The following is a 17,507-nucleotide window of genomic DNA, read 5'->3' as shown; positions in this document are numbered from 1 at the left end:
AGGAGCAAAGGAACCGGCTTACGCAGGACTCCCTTTGGCCACGTCAAGCCAATGGCATATCCTGCTTCTCGCCTCTTTTTGCCGAAATCCAGCTTCGACACCGTGGTCGAGCGTGGGTCTATAAAATATTGTCACAGTGCCAACTGGAATCCCTCCTCCCCGTCCCCCAGCCCTTTAGGGGGATTTAGTGAGGCTTTCCCCTGCTCGGGGTTTAGCGGTTTCCACTTCTTAATTCCCACAAGCTTCGTCTTGGATGCCGAGGTCTTAGGATTCTAGTCCTTTTCAAATGGCTCTGGTGCCCGGGGTAACCATCAGATGGGCCCGTGATTTAGACGGTGGCCCATGCCGCTTCTCGAAATTATACGGAGCTGCTGCAGCAGCCTCGTCGGCTCTCTAGTCCAAACGTGGTTTTCGAAGGCTTTTAATCTCAATTACAGCCTCTAATTGCTTCCTCTGTGCTCCCTCTCAATTGCCTCCATCTTCATTTTGATCTCGTCAGAAGAGGAGCTTTGTCGTGCTGGCATATGGGAGATGCTCACTGCGAGAGTGGAGCTGGACAGGGTTGGGTACTAATTAACGTTTAGTAGTAGCGTGTGTTCCTCCACTGGGCTGCGGGGAAAGGTGAATTGGCTCTTTAATGAGGCCGGCTCTGCGGCGGTGTTTGCCACAGTGAAGTGGAGTAATTGATTTGAAGTATTCTTTGTTTGGTATGAGCACATTTTAATTGGCCAGTAGGATTGAACAGAACTAATGGGGAAGTTCAATCTCAGGAAGTGGGCACGGAGCGAGCTTATTTTTATGATTATCAAGAGGCCGGAATTGCTTAAAAGGGAACGAGGGCTGTTTACACTTATTGAAATCCAAGGACTGAAAATCACTTTTGCTTTTAAATTCTATTAGGCCTTTAATTCTCCAAGCACTTTTTTTAAAGTAGCGATTCTGGACTCGGCTTTTCTGTGTTTGGCTTTTTTTTTTTTGCTTCAGAGGAGGACTTGTCGATATTTATTACCGGGCTCTAGAGTTGAGATTTTGAGTAATTTCCATAGCTTGCTTATTTTTTATGTGTCATTTTAAAATCTTTTGAACCTAAATTATTTGTGGATTTTAGTTGGGCCGTCTGTAGGAGATAGGAGTTATGACTTTGCGTTTTTCCCACTTCTAATGGATTATAATCAAAAGGTGTTAAAGTGCACCTGACAGATACTTTTCCTCACTCGTCCAAGTCATGAAAATTGGTGTACCTCCAGGGCTGTAATGGGTGAAAAGAATTGAATTTCCTTCACTTTCTGTTCAGTAGTTTTCTCCAGCATTAAGGTGATTGTAGGAACCCCCATTTGGTAGAGCAATATGTTTTGTTTTTCTCCCCACCAGGTGATTTGTGGAGCTATGACTTCTACAGCGGCGAGTTTGTTGTGTCCCCAGAACCGGATACCAGCGTTCACACCCTGGATCCCCAAAAGCACAGATACATTATTCTGGGCAGCGATGGACTGTGGAACATGATCCCCCCTCAGGATGCCATCTCCATGTGCCAGGACCAAGAGGAGAAAAAGTACTTGACGGTGAGAGAACACCACCAAACAGCCATTTGATTGCAGTATTTCTGATCGGGGGCTCGGGTTAGAAATTTACAGAGCAAACGTGTTTATTAATGTGGGGAGGGAACTAAATTTTGTTTAGGATACAGGCAGCGCTTTAATTTACGACCCACCTCGGTCTCAGTAAACTGTCAACAATTGGCACCGATTTTCTTATTGGCACAATTATTTTCAAATAGAAGATTGCTACATTAAACCAAGGTTTAACTTCACCAAGGTTATGTACTCGGTCAGTTGTAGCTGAGTAATGTAACTACCTGAATGTATTTATGGTGAATTGAAGAGGTTCCACAATAGGCTGGACGTGTCCTTAATAGACAGGTCAACCTTCCCTTGTGATCAACTAGCCTCCGGTAAGAGGTAATGCTCTCTTTAAACTTGCTCTCCCCTTTCTCCCTCTGCCCCCTACTAACCTTCTACTTTCCCTGAGTTAGTGCCTTAAGGGAGGCTATTGTGTAGTCCTTCATTCAATCGTATTTATTGAGCGCTTACTGTGTGCAAAGCACTGTACTAAGCGCTTGGGAGAGTACAACGACAAACAGCTCACATTCCCTGCCCACAACGAGCTCTAGATGGGGAGGCAGACGTTAATATACATAAATAAGTAAATATGGTGTAAAACTGAAGCAGGGTGCGTTTAGAAACATTGTAAATACCATTTGTAACTCATCACATCTTCTCGAGGACTGCCTGTAACTAAAATATAGATTTTCCTCCTCTGTATTCAGAAGTTTAAATCCTATCCTCCTACCTCTTTTGGATTTTTAAATTTAACCACCATCTCTTTTTAAATGGGTGAATTCTTCAAGTCAACCAGTAGTATTTATTGAACACCTGTTGGGCAGAACACGGTACTAAACACTTGGAAGAATACAGTAAAAATAGACATGATCCCCGGCCTCGAGGGTATTATTGCAAGCTTGCGAGGACAGACACAGAAATAAATTATAGATGGGGGAAGGAGTAGAGCATCAGAATGTGCGGGAGGTATGAATGTCTAAGTGCTTAGTTGGCAAGGAATGGCCGAAATGGCAGCTGTGGGAGCGATTTCGAGTTGGGAGATGAGAAATTAATTTAGGTAGGGCCTCTTGGAGGAGATATGATTTCAGAAGGGCTCTGAAGATGGAGAGAGCGGTCAGCTGCCAGATGCAAAGGGGGAGTTCCCGGAAGAAGGGAGAGAATTTGGCGGCGGGAAGGTTGAGAACGAGGCCTAGCGAGTACACAGGTTTGAGGGGAATGAAGCACGTGAACTGGGACGTAGAGGGACACGAAGGGGTGGCTTTACATCGCGAGCTCCAGTCCCCTTGGTGTATTCTCTCCCAGCATTTAGTATGGCACTCTGCACAAAGTCAGCGCTTCATAAATCCCATTACTGCTACTTAAAGCTGGTGGTCAGGAGTTTCCTCTTGGTGTGGAGGGGAATGGGCGACCACTGGAGAACTTTGAGGAGAGGGGAAGATAGGCAGAAGGACGATTTAGAAAAATGGCCGATAGGCAGAGTGAAGCTTGCACAACCTGGAGAGGGGAAGAGACCAGAGGCGGGGAAGGTAGCAAGGAGGTGATTGATCAGTAGTCAAGGTGGGTGATGCCTAGTGCCTGAGCCAGAGAGGTGACAGTTGCACTGGATTGGAAGCAGTGGATCTAGGAAAAATTAATAATAATTGTGGTATTAAGTGCTTACAGTGTGCCAGGCACTGTACTAAATGCCTTGGTAGATGGAAGATAATCAGATTGGATACCGTTCCCGTCCCTCATGGGGCTCTCAGTCTTAATGTCGTGGATGATTTGGCGAGACAGACTGTGGGGGTCGAGACGGCGGAGCCAAGGATAACGCCCAGGTTACAGGCTTGAGAAATGGGGAGGATGGCGACACCTAGAACTGAGCCTTGAGGGACACTTTCCACTACGGGAGCAGGTGGCAGAGGAAGAGCGGGCGACGGAGACCGAGAAGCATCGGCCGGTTTGCAGATCCAATAAGATTTTGAAACCAGCTCAAGAATGAAGGCTTTGTAGCGGTCGTCTTTTGGTTTTCCACTTACCTCTCTTTGAATACGTTTTCATGCAATCGTTTCATTAGTTGTCACCGTCGTTAAATTTTTACATTAAAAATCGTTTCGACAGCTGAGTAACTTCGTTCCTTGGGTGCCGATTCTTGCCCTGTACGGTGTTGTTTGAAGCTGTGGCTCACTGATTATACGGTGATTTGGTGGTATTATTTTGCTGAGGCAGGAGGATTAGTGGAGACAGTAAACCTTAATCTGTCAAATTTGCAGATGTCATCTTGATACGATTGTTGAGGTGTATCTAGATTCATCTCTCTGGGTGGTAAATGCTGATGATCCTTTTTGATCCTTTTAGCTTTTTTTTTTTTAAAAAAAAAAATTAAATGCATTTTTTAATGGTGCCTGTTAAGCGCTTTCTATGTGTCAGGCACTGTACTAAGCCGTGGGGTAGATACACATTAATCAGGTTGGATTCTTGGCTCTTAGTATTTTATGATCTTTCAATTCCAGACTCTAAATAATAATAATAATAATAATAATAATAGTGGTATTTAAGTGCTTACTACGAGCCAGGCATTGAACTAAGATTTGGGGTAGATACAAGTTAATGAGGTGGGACATATTCCCTGTCTCACCGAGGTCTCAATCTCAATCCCCATTTTACAGATGAAGTAACTGAGGCCCAGGGAAGCGAGGTGACTTGCCCGAGGTCACATAGCAGACAAGTGGCAAAGCTGGGATTCGAGCCCGTGTCCTTCTGACCCCAGACCTGTGCTGCATCCACCAAGCTATGTTACATCTCATAGCATTTGAGTCATTTGGTGATGCGTCTTTTTATTACCTCTTCTAATAATACCGCCTTTATTCCTATTCTAACTGCTTTTCTTTTGGTGTGGGAAATGATGGGAGTTCGGGAGTGTGAACGCTGGGTATTCTTAAAAGGTGCAGTGGAAGCTATTGAAAGTGTGGGATTTAAACCGTGTGCCGCATGCATAAAAGGAAAGACAGGCTTAGAAATGAGGGAAAGTTGTAACAGGAGTTGAGCCAAGGAAAACATCTGTATCACGTCACATGTTACAACTGTGTCCGACCCGATTAACGTGTATCTACCCCATCACCTAGAGCAGTGCTTGACAAATGGTAAGCGCTTAACAAATACCGAAATTATTATTATTATTATTATCATAATCAATCAATTGTATGTACTGAGCGCTAACTAGGGGCAGAACACTGTACTAAGCACTTGTGAAGCAGCATGGGCTAGTGGATAGAGCACGAGTTTGGGAGTCAGAGGGACCTGTGTTCTAATCCCGGCTCTGCCACTTGTCTGCTGTGTGACCTTGGGCAAGTCACTTCACTTCTTTGGGCCTTGGTTACCTCATCTGTAAATGGAGGTTAAGACTGTGAGAGCCCCTTGTGGGACAGAGATTGTGTCCAACCTGATTCGCTTGTTTCTGCCCCAGCGCTTAGAAGAGTGCTTTGATCCATAGTAAGCGCTTAACAAATTATTATTTTGAGAGTACAGTGTGACAATATAACTGAGTTGGTGGACATGTTTCCTGCCTAAAATGAGCTTACAGTCTAGAGACCACAAAACCCCTTGGCTCCAGTTCCTTTATCCTTGCACCAGTGATTAAATGATTGGCCCGTATCCACAGTTGTTTAGTTGACCACTCTTTGTCACAGCATCTCCCAATGTCCAACGGAGCCAATTAGAATACAATAGTTGGCAATACAGCCATGGAATTATTAGTGGCAATGAAATGACTGGGATTTGCTTAGTCTCATCCTTGCCATTTCAGAAAAGCAGTACATGAAAAAATAAGGTCTCAGTTCATGCAATAATTTGTCCCGTTACATGAAATAGTTGATGAGTCTTTATTTTATTTTAAATATTTCTCAGGCCCATTTTGTGTTTTGAGGGACATGGTACAGAGCTTCAAAATGAAATCCAATTCCTTAGGAGATACTTCTCGTTGGACAATAGAATTTTAAGTGAATGTAAAGAAAAAGAATCAATTTCGCAGGTTTTGACTTAAAATTTTGAGATATTATTGTCGTATTGCACTCGCCATATGATTGAACGAATGACTGTTATGCCACGGTTAATAGGCAGGTGTATATCTTTACTGATAAATGACATTTTTAAGGGGATGGAGACTCTGGAGGAAAGGCAAAACCTGTAATCGAATTGGTAATCACATGAGGACCAAATGAATTAAACCAATAAGTAAAATAACGACTCCAGTCTGCGTTGGAGTTTTAGGATCTGCTCATTGAATCAGAGGGCTTTGATTTCACTTGCCAAGTCGTCTCGATTCTAAATCTGGAAGGAGCTACTCGAACTCTGAAATAGCTTTACTTTTCCACAAACCAACGTCTTACCCGCCCTCCTTCCCCATTTCTCTTGTCAATACAGGAAGAACACGGACAGTCGTGTGCTAAAATGCTGGTGAACAGAGCACTGGGCCGATGGAGGGAGCGCATGCTGCGGGCCGATAACACTAGCGCTATCGTAATCTGCATCTCCCCCGGGATGGACAATCAGGGTAGCTCCACAAATGAAGAGGAGCTCTATCTGAACCTGGCAGACAGCCTCTCCTTCAACAGTCAGGATATGCACGTGGCGTCTCCCTCGCCATGCTGCACGCCGCCAGTCAAGGTAACGTTTCCCCAAGTATCCGGAATCGTTCAACCCGGCCTAGCACGCGAATTGGTCTCTTCAGAGGCAACCTCTTACGCGTCGGTTGACAGATGGCTGCTTTTGGTAGTTTTTAAGTCCGTTGTCCAACAGACTGATTCGCAACTAGGTAGGGCCCATCCCAGCCCCAGCTCCGACGTGATGGTCGAATCCTACAGGTAAGTAAAAACGATGCCCTTCCCGTCCCCTGTTTGTAGTGGTTTTCCCGCTACCCTCCTCTTCCCTGTGTCCCAGAATTTTTTTTTCCTTTGCATTTTAATCCTAGCAACTTTGTTGCTCCGATCACTGACACCTTCCCTTTACTTCCTCCCTCGTTCCTGGTTGGTGTCTTGCCTCAACTCTTGCCCGCCTCCCCGGCACTACAGGAACAAGGACAGTTCAGGGCAGGATGGAGAGGGATGGAGTCAGCTGTGGCTTGGGGGGGAATATTGCTACTCCCCTATATTTTCCCCCTCAATACTTTCTCCCCTACCCCATCTCTCCCAGGTCTCTCATTGCCTCCTTCCTACAGGTTTGGTCAGGAAATGTGGAAGATGGTGATTGAGGCAACAGCTGGGGTTATGTGGTTTTAAGATTCAGACGGGAAAAAGTGCCGAGGGGAAAAAGCCGGTCACCAGGGGGACTTGGGGGTCAGGTGCCAGGAAGATCCAGGAGAGTCATGGGGAACAGAGGAGAACGGGGTGAAGGGGAGGAGTGGACAGTCACTGGATGTGATGCTGCGGGATGTATTATAATAATAATAATTATGGTACTTGTTAAGCACTTACAATGTGCCAAGCACTGTTCTAAGCACTGGGTTAGATACAAGTTAATCAGGTTGGACACAGACCCTGTCCCACATAAGGCTCAAATCATTTTACAGATGAAGGGACTGAGGAGACACAGACAACTTCAGCATCCCAAAGTAAATCGACAAATAATGTAGGCTGTATTACGAGGTTATGCCCTGTGGAGCAGTCAGACCTGCCACTAATGCAGATTCTGGAGCCTCACTGTCCTGTTTCTTAAGGCGACAAGCAGTTTATTAAAATAGAGCTACCCAGTTGTGTGTTAGGAGAAGTTGAATAATGTTGGTATTAGTTAAGCGCTTACTATGTGCAAAGCACTATTCTAAGCGCTGGGGGATACAAGGTGATCAGGTTCTCCCTCGTGGGGCTCAGAGTTTTAATCCCCATTTTACAAATGAGGTAACTGAGGCACAGAGAAGTTAAGTGATTTGCCCACAGTCACACAGCTGACAAGGGGCAGATCAGGGATTCGAACCCATGACCTCCGACTCCCAAGCCCATGCTCTCTCCTCTGAGCCACGAGCTGAGAGTCAACAGTGTTCTATTCAAGTTTTGGTAATTTAGGCTTAATTTTTGGAGACTTCCTCTATGAATTGGAACCATGTCTTTTTCATGTGGGTCCAGGCCTTGTACTCTCCCAAGTACTTAGTACAGTGCTCTGCACATAGTAAGCGCTCAACAAATACGGTTAATAATAATAATGTTGGTATTTGTTAAGCGCTTACTATGTGCGGAGCACTGTTCTAAGCGCTGGGGTAGATACAGGGTAATCGGGTTGTCCCACGCGAGGCTCACAGTTAATCCCCATTTTACAGATGAGGTAACTGAGGCACAGAGAAGTTAAGTGACTTGCCCACAGTCACACAGCTGACAAGTGGCAGAGCTGGGAGTCGAACCCATGACCTCGGACTCCGAAGCCCAGGCTCTTTCCACTGAGCCACGCTGCTTCCCCTATGATTCGATACCTAGATCTGCCCCACTCTCAGCCCCTCAGCACTTATGTACATGTTTATAAATTATGTATTATTAATTAGTTCTATTCATGTATCTTCCCCTTGCTTGCACTCTTAATCCCCATTTTACAGATGAGGTAACTGAGGCACAGAGAAGTTAAGCGACTTGCCCAAGGTCCCACAACAGACAAGTGACAGAGCCGGGACAGGTCCTTTCGACCCCCAGGCCCGTTGTCTAGCCACTAGGCCACACTGCTTTTTGTTGTGGGTCAGGAACTTGTCGACTAACTCTGTAGTGAACTCTCCCAAGCGCTTAGTACAGTGAACGCTTGATAAATACCATTGGTCGATTGTTTCTTAAGCTCTCTGAATAGTTGTCCTTCAGGCAGAGTGAAAGAAGGACCTTGATGTTTAAGACGTTGGGATTGCTTGTCTCAGTTCAAACCGCAAGTGAAATAAGTTTGCTTTGGGTGAGATGGCAGTGAAATATGTGACATGAGAGAGTACTCATTTGAGGAGAAACTGTCTTGATCTTTAATTTTGGAACTCTGGTCACGTATTTCGATATTACTCTCTTTATTTCACCAGGTCTCTGTCTTGCAAACAGGGCGTTAGTGGAGGTTGTAGAAACCACTTGAGTTTTTCTGCTAGGGATGGCAGTAGATGACATGGAATTATATTCATTCATTCATTGTCATATTTATTGAGCGATTACTGTGTTCAGAGAACTGGACGAAGCGCTTGGGAAAGTCCAGTCCAACAGAAGACGCATTCCCTGGCCACAGCAAGCTCTGGAGGGGGAGACAGACCTTCATATACATAAATAAATTACAGATATTATGTAAATGCATGCAGCTTCACAGCACTTTTTTTAATGGATGTCCAGATTGGAAGGGTTTCAGCCTCCCGCGGGCACTAACTTTTCAAGTAGGGAGGTGGTTCGGGGAGGCAAAAAGACGTTAACAGCAGTGGTGTAGTCGTGTAGATCCCCACACCTAGGCAGCGTTTAGGAATCGTGAAAATGTCATAGGTGTGCTTTAGAGTTCCAGGGACAGAAATGAAAGTTGTTTAATGACTCTGCCCTGTCGCGAAGCATGAAACTTTAATTTTTTATTTTTGCCTAGTAGCTCGGCACAGCTCTACTGATAGCCAGAGACTCGTCATTATTTTGAAATGATTTTCTTACAGCATTTTGAAATTGGAATTTTTTTAAGGTGTAGCCTCTTCACATCTCATACCTCATTTAATGAACCTGGAAAGGGGATAGAGCAAATGAGTACTTAATTTGAGGTGCTCCCAAAAGCAGTTACCTGTGCTAACAGTTGCACTGTATTCCCACAGACTCCCAATAAAAAGAGAAGGAAAAGGAAAAATGCAAAGAGAAAACGGGGGAAGAGAAGTCAGCGCACCTGTAGTGTCAGAATAATTATCTGAATGCTTAATCAAAGCGGCACAACAGAGCCTAGAATAAATTGTGTTAACTCTGAAATTGTCCCATTGTCTGTCTCTTTCTTTTCTCAAGGGATTTCATCAACTGCCTAACCTTGTTATTCATGCTGCAGAAAGACGTTTTGTTCCTGCGAGCCAGAAGGCTTGATTACTTGTTTCTGGACCTTTACTACTATTTGATTAGCAGTTTTTTGTGGCAGACCAGCTGCAGAGAGGCAGGCCCTGTGCTAACCTTGAATTTGCTTATGCCTCATTTGCTACCTGTTTTCCACTCTCCTTGCTAGGACCATATGAATGGTTCACATTTTCCCTCATAATCATCCCCGCGGTTGGACGACAGTGGGATTTGAAACCGGGGAGACTTTTCTCTGCCTCCCTAGAGGGTGTATTCCCCAGCAGACGAGGATGCAGTTACGTGTCCGTGTGTGATGCCAGAGATAGACGGCTAAGGAGTGAGAAGCATCATGGTCTAGTGGAACGATAACGGACCTGGAAGTCGGGGGACGTTGGCTCTAATTCCGGCTCCGCCGCCTGTCTGTTGTGTGACCTCGGGCAAGTCATTTCGCTTCTCCGGGCCTCAGTTACCTCATCCGCAAAACGGGGATTAAGACCGTGAGCCCCACGTGGGACAGGGACTGTGCCCGACCTGATGACGTTGAATCTTCCCCAGTGCTCAGAACAGTGCATGTCACATCCTAAATGCTTAACAGATGCCACAGTTATTATTATCGTTATTAGCAGATGGCCAGAGGGGCATCCCCAAACACCCATATCTTCTGGTCAGTCACCGCACGCGTGTCCGTGAGGATCCCGAGGCAGATAGTGTTCCGCCACCCACAGCTCACTGCGATGCGGTCACAGTGCCGACCACCCGTTCAGTATCAGAATCACACGAGGCGACGAAGGCTGACACGTAGCCCGTCCTTACCCTGCTGGGGAACCTTTGCCAACACAAGCACCTTGATCTGGTACCAGTGTCGGCACGCCGCACGGTACCTTCTCATTTCTTGAAAACAGAGAAACGGCACAGTCTTGTGGATGGAGCACGGGCCCGAGAATCAGAAGGACCTGGCTTCTGATCCTGGCTCCGCCAACTTGTCTGCCGTGTGCCCCTGGACAAGTCACTGAAATTCTCTGGGCCTCAGTTACCTCTTCTGTAAAATGGGGATTAACGCCGTAAGCCCCGTGTAGGCCCTGGAGGGTGTTGGACCGCTAGCTCGTATCTATCCTGGTGCTCAGTGCAGTGTCCGGCACATAGTAACTGCTTAACAGATACCGCAGGGGAAATAAAATGAGCAGGTGTGAATTAGACACAGTCCCTGTCCCTCGGGAGTCTCACAGTCCAAAAATAAAAGGGGGGAAAGGGCTGTTCACAGATTCATAGGGTAGGTTAAATATAGAACACTGAAACAACATGAGGACAAAAACCGCGATCGGTACGTTGCTGAAAGAGAGGAGGGGGAAGAGAATTTCCAGCTCTCCGAAGCTCAGAATCCAGTCCAACAGCAACCATCACAGCCTCCCTTAGGTTTTTTGGAAGTCGCGCATCGCTGTGGCTGCTTTTCTCTCTCCTCCCGGAGATGGAGGCTCCTAAGTGATGTGGAAAGAGAGCCAGTGCAGGATCCTGGTGAAGGAAGCATAGCAGGCTAGGAAATCAAGATATTACTGACTACTCTTAAGAGCTGCACATCGTTCTCTCTGCACAAGGAGAAGCAGTATGGCTTAGTGGAAAGAGCCCGGGCTTGGGAGTCAGAGGTCGTGGGTTCTAATCCCGGGTCCTCCACTTGTCAGCTTTGTGACTTTGGGCAAGTCACTTAGCTTCTCTGTGCCTCAGTTACCTCATTTGTAAAATGGGGATTAAAATGGTGAGCCCCACATGGGACAACCGACTGACCTTGTATCTACCCCAGCGCTTAGAAGAGTGCTTGGTACATAGTAAATGCTTAAAAAATACCATTAATTATCATTATTATTATTCTCCAAACAGTATTCCATAAGACCTTCCTCGAAAGTTTTGAGAACAGATGTTTTAAAGTGGGAGAAGGTTCAAGTTGGAACCTCATTGGCCTATTTTTGCAGGAATTTTTGAATCAGGGTGGATGATTAGAGAATCTAATGTCACTTTGTTTTGCTTTTTGGGGGTTTTGGTTTTTTTTGTTGTTTTTTGGGGGGTTTTTTTGCTATCAGAGATTTGTTACCATGAGAGAGGGCAACAGAATAGAAAATTGCACATAGCCTTATATTTGTTCCTTTGTTAGAAATATGCTTAAAATGGTTTTCTTGGTTTATTATAGCAGGGCACTAAATGCTTATGAACTTGAGAAGCAGCATGGTCTAGTGGTTAGCGCCCGGGGATGGGAGTCAGAGGGACCCGGGTTCTAATCCTGACTCCTCCACTTTCTGTATTTTAGCTCACTTTTAAAATGGGGACTAAGACTAGGAGCCCCATGTGGGAAATGGACCGTCTTCAAACTGCTTAACGTGTATGTACCCCAGCGCTTAGTACAGTGCCCGGTCCATAGTAAGAACAAGTTCCATTTAAAAAAAAACACAAAACAACCAAAAAAAACCACCCTAAAGACACAGGACTTAGGTGCACTGTGCTTTCGAGTGATTTTCTGGGTAGTAGATTCCTTAACTTTCAGCGAGATTGAAACCCTTTGACTTTGTGATGAGGAGAGATTCGGCTGCGTTTTGCTCTGTGCTAACCAACCCTCTCCAGCGTGGCTCAAGAAGATAGGGAAAGCACGCGCTAAAATAGCCGCACTAGAAAGTAAACCGGATCTCGCGCTAAAACGTTGAAAATTCCTTTGTCTTTTAACTGCTCGAGGGGTGATTCCAGCGAAATAACTGCAGGACACCGGAACCACAAGCCGGGATTTGTTTAAACCGCACCATGAGTAGTTTCTTACTCCATTTCCCCTTCCTCGTTGTTTTTCAGTTTTTGGAGGAGGATGCGTGGCCACGCCTCAGCTCGAAGGACCATCTTCCTGCCCTCGTGAGGAGCGGCGCCTTCTCAGAGAAGTGCTCGGAGCCGCCCGCTGAGGTGGCACCGGGCGGGCACGGCCGATCTTCAGCGACGTCCGCAAAGGGCCCAGAGACCCCAGAGGAAAGGTGCACCAAACCCGCGACGTGGCGGGTACGGGATTCCTCGAAGAGCGGCCTGTCGGTTGGCCGGTCCCCTTCAGGGGCCACGAGCCCCAGCACGGACCCAAAAAGCTTCAAGACGTCAACCGGCGGCCACACGAAAGCCCAAGAAGTCGAGCGGACCCCGCCGGGGAACTTCAAAAGGACACTGGAAGAATCCAACTCCGGGCCTGCCGTGAAGAAGCCAAGGCGCGGCGGGCCGACTCGGAGCGGCGGGGCTCAGCGCGAGAGCCTGTCCGCAACCCCTCAGCGCAAAAACTCGGTCAGGCTGACCATGCGACGCAGCCTGACCATGCGACGCAGCCTGAGGGGTCAGAAGAAGCTCGGGAACCCCTTGTTACAACAGCACAGGAAAACGGTCTGCGTGTGCTGAAAGGGCAGCTGGAAAACGAGGGGGTGACCTTTCGAGCCGAGAAATATTTTTGAAGTTGGTGCAGGAGTCGGGCGTCCTTTTTTTTGTTTTTGTTTTTTTCTTAAACGCTAGACACCTCCTTTGGGTATTTCGACAGCTTTATCCCATCCTCGCTTGTATTATAACTGTGAATTTGGAAGATGTGTTTAGGGTCTAAGTCGCTGTAAAATCGTGTGGACGTTTGTACTCCTTAATACGAACTGACGCTTGTATACGGTGATTGTCGGCACGGGGCTAAATATTGTTTAAAAAAGAAAAATATTAGATTTTAGAAATCTATCGACTCTTTTTTTAAAAACTCGTTAGTCCTGGACTTGTTAGTCTTGAATTTGTACAAACCACTTCTGTTGAAAATTTCAAAACTTTTTAAATTATTAAGCAAGACTGGAAAAGTGATGTATTTTCATAGTGACCCGCGGTCCATTCGATGTCTCTTAGGAAATGGTAGTGTCTTTTTAAGATCATTTTTTAATTTGGGGTTTCACAAGTCAGAAGTGAAATTTACCTGGAAACAGTGCTTACACAGCTTGATGTCTTTCTCTCAGTTAAAATACTATGCATAATTCTTCGGTTGCATTTTGTGAAATATTGCTCCTCAGAAGTAACCTGGAAATCATTGGGTGTCCGTAGGTTTGTGTGACAATTCTCCTGTGCTAAGAAGAAAACTTCATCTTGACCTTTCTATAGTATTCTTATTGCCAAAGCTTAAGGTAATTACCCCCTTTTAATGTTTAATCCTAAAACGTTTAAGGTTTTTCTTGCTATTCCATTAACTGACGGTGCTGTTAATTCCCTTGCAACACAATTTCTTAAATTATTTTCATTTTACAGTTTTGGTTGATTCTGTGAGTTATACGTTAGTTCACCTAATAAACCAGTGAACTCTTCTTGCTGTTGCTTTTCTTTCCTTTAAGGGAGTCTCGTAACTGGAAATGAAAATGTTCGAGAGTTGCGAATTCATAAAGCCCGCGGTATTGACTGGGAAGGTATTGCTTCTCCCACAGAAAACCCAAGGAGGTGGCCCAGTTAATATCCTTAGCCTGTACCATCTCTAAAAGACAGCCATGTTGATGTTGGAATCTCCACTGACCTTTATAGTTACCACTAACCGTCCTAGAGGGAGAGAGATGAAATCTTTTACATTTTCAAGCGGAAACTACCAGCTTCACCCCAGTATCGTAAATAAGGGCAAGAATCCGTCCTTAGCGTTCAGAATCGAGTCCCAGGACTACCCTTGTGGCACCGAGTTATTGGTTCTTTTACTTTGAAGTCCCACACTGTGGATGCTGAGGCTCTGGTGGTGGTGCTCCTTCAATTCACCCTTCGGTGCGTCTGCAGGAATCTGCTGCAGCAGTGACCTTTTGCAAAGCAGTTAAGAACTGTCCTTTCGTTTATCGGAGGCTTTTCAGGTGCGCTCCCCCATGAAGGGGATGGTGCTTACAGAGCTTGCCCTCACCCCACCAAGTGATACAAAGTGATCGCCAGCTTGGCTGGTGCCCGTGTAATCAATCTTGACACAGTTTATAGATTGTTTTCGGTAGGTTTAGACTGTGAGCCCGTTACTCGGCAGGGATTGTCTCTATCTGTTCCCGAATTGGACATTCCAGGCGCTTAGTACAGCGCTCTGCACGTAGCAAGCGCTCAGTAAATACTATCTAATGAATTCCAGTATCTCCTCGTCCTACCCACCCACCCACCACCATAAAGCCGTTAGCTCTCCCTTCTGATATGGAACAGAAATGAAACTGTAAGGCAGATCTGAGACCTAAGTGGGGAGGAGACTTATTTTAAGCATTGTCTGTTGTCGTCGATAAAAGTAGTGCCTTTAATTTCTGCCAAGTACTACTACAATCTCAATGATACAAAAGATACTGTAGTGGATTGACAAGAGACTCTTTTAGAAAGAAATGCATTTTACGACTAAAATAATCAGCGGGGGACTAGAGGCTGCTTAGACATATCACTTAATGCTTTCAAATGTTGTTGGCTCTGATTTAATAGGAATACTTACTGGTCATTTTATTTTTGGAACCGCTCTGTGAGTAGAACAAAAAAGCCAAGTGCTAAAATTAGCTGTTTTCTTCACATGTTGCTATGGCTACAACCTAGCACTGAAAGGGATTTGGAGGTTTTTAGCCACAGTAAATATTACTCTCTCGGCAGAACAAAGACTCACTTATTATCTTGATTAGACATTAATAAAGGTACGGGTTTGGTAGGATAGAACATTATGTAGGCTTTATACATAATGGGAACTATTCTCCCGAAACAGCAAGACCGTCTTTCGATGAACCTTTCCGTATACCTAAATGAGGCTTAAGAATTGCAGTCTGGGAAACTGCATTTTGCAAATAGCTCCTGGTTGTCGACTGAGATCTCCTCACATGAATGTTGAATAATGCTTTGCCTGTGTTTTGGTTTGAAATTCAAAAAGCTTCTTTTTGTGGTAAATAATATTTTCAGGGACCATGGGGGAAATCTATAAAAAACAAATCAGTAGTAGCCTGAAGTCAGTTTGCCCATGATTTATATTTTCACCACGCATCGTGGACAGAACGCTGTTGGAGGGATTAAGGGAGTGTTTTTTGTGCTGATCTGGACAGAAGGGATGTGATGTTGGAAGAAATGGCTGTCAACTGAGATGTGAGTAGCATTGTATAATGAATTTCCTCTGATGCAAGATTCATCCAATATATAAGCCCTGAGCTATAGGAAGACCGACTGAAATCTGTTGACTTCCTTTACTTTGCCAAAGCAAAAATGGTAAGAAATTTGCAAAAATTTATTGTCATGGATCGTTTGCTAGCCCTTTAGGCCGATAATCAATTTGTCTTCTGAGAAAATGGAGAAAAATTGTAGTAAACTAAGTTGCTTAGAAATTAAAAGATAATTTTAAAATTAGTATCCCAATTACAGAGGCTTCTAAGGGAAAAAATGACAATTTGAGGCTAGGTGCAGTTATCTGTGTGTGAACATTAGACAGGTAAAGGTGTCTAATTTTCCTTAGAGTTTTATTAACACTGAATGTTAAGAGGGGTACCATACAGTTTTATTTATGGCAAGATCAAGTATATTTAAAAGATTCATTTATAAATGCTTTGACTAATCTTGGCCAGTTCTTGAGTCATCTCCCTGAGCCAAAGGGTGATGAAAGAAGAAAGAAGACAACTGGAAGGTGACATATAAAGCCAGTGTCCCCCAGGGATTTTTTTTTTTTGCCAGTAATGTGCAATGATAAATTCCCAGACGATTCCAGAATCACTAGTTACGTCCCTACTTTTTAAAAGAGGGTGTATGTAGAGATTTTGTTCTCTTGTAGGAGTGAAACTGCATGTTATAGGTAAAATTTGCTATCATAAAATATGTGGAGAGTCAGCCTCATTTATTGGGAACCCTGTGGGAACAGATCTTCGTTATCTTCGTGGTCATCGATAGTAATTATTACAAGTCTTGCTCTTCTCTATTTCCAGAATTCCTCTGAGGGGGGTGTCGGGCAATGGCACAGAGGAATCGGCCGAGAGACCCTCGACGTAAACAACATTTGAAGTTGGTGTCCGGCTGCCGGTGGTAAGACGTTTCCTGGGGAGCGTCATCTCAGAACGGGTCACCCTAATCCAAGGGCCCGAGTTGGTGTGCTACTCTCTTTTTCCTGGACAAAATGTAAGAGATTTCTCTCACAATTCCATTCTCCTTCATGGATGCGGTTTCACCATCTGCAGCATCACCGTTGAAACAAGATACGGCTACTAGCCCGTTAAACCTGTACACTTGCTGACCTCACACGCTCAGTCCTTGTCACCGGTCAGAATGGGAGCTTTCCTCCACTTGATTTAGTTTCAGCAGCCAGGAATAGTCATCTTTCTCAACTCCCAAATCTGTTTTCCAAGTCTGACTTGACAAGTACTCTCCTTGATCTCTCCAAATTTGCCGGAGACCCTGCAAAAGACCGCAGTCTTGGGACACTTTTTGGGCCGCGGGGCTCGTGCCGTTTAGCACCGTTGGCCGAAATCCAGGCACCAAGCCGAATCTGACCGCTTCCAGTTCATCCTTACGTGCTGTAACTCTGCCCTCTTTGGCTCAGCAACATTACAACTGGGAGTCAGAGCGTCATGAGTTCTAATCCCGGCTTCCCGACTTGTCTGCTGTCTGACCTTGGGCAAGTCACTTCACTTCTTTGTGCCTCGGTTCCCTCATCTGTAAAATGGGGATTGAGACTGTGAGCCCCATGGGGGACAGGGACTGGGTCCAACCTGATTTGCTTGTAACCACCCCAGGGCTTAGTAGAGTGCCTCGCACATAGTAAACGCTTAAGTACTACAATTATTATTATTATTATAATTCCCTTGCCCATTGCCTTAGTCAACTATGCCAGCCTTTGAACTCCCCAAAGATGCAATGTTCTAAGCCCCCTCCCCTCTCCTCTGCCCATGCCAACTCCCTTGTTGATGATCAACCA

The 17,507-nt window shown here is 45.3% G+C and overlaps 1 protein-coding gene across 1 annotated transcript in view; it reads left to right on the top strand.

The window, feature by feature from the left end:
* The window catches only part of PPM1D (protein phosphatase, Mg2+/Mn2+ dependent 1D), a 40,014-nt gene extending 26,076 nt beyond the window's left edge, over window positions 1–13,938 (top strand). The window contains exons 4-6 of the mRNA XM_029082313.2: window positions 1,372–1,562; window positions 6,021–6,263; window positions 12,434–13,938. Of these exons, the coding sequence (XP_028938146.1) occupies window positions 1,372–1,562; window positions 6,021–6,263; window positions 12,434–13,012 (1,013 nt within the window). The 3' untranslated portion in view covers window positions 13,013–13,938. The remainder of the gene's footprint in view (window positions 1–1,371; window positions 1,563–6,020; window positions 6,264–12,433) is intronic.
* The last annotated feature ends 3,569 nt before the right edge of the window (window positions 13,939–17,507 follow it).

This window comes from Ornithorhynchus anatinus, chromosome 17, assembly GCF_004115215.2.
Source record: "Ornithorhynchus anatinus isolate Pmale09 chromosome 17, mOrnAna1.pri.v4, whole genome shotgun sequence".
In the NCBI taxonomy this organism is placed as follows: domain Eukaryota; kingdom Metazoa; phylum Chordata; class Mammalia; order Monotremata; family Ornithorhynchidae; genus Ornithorhynchus; species Ornithorhynchus anatinus.
Note: the sequence above shows the minus strand (reverse complement) of the source record. Positions and strands in the feature narration are given on the sequence as shown.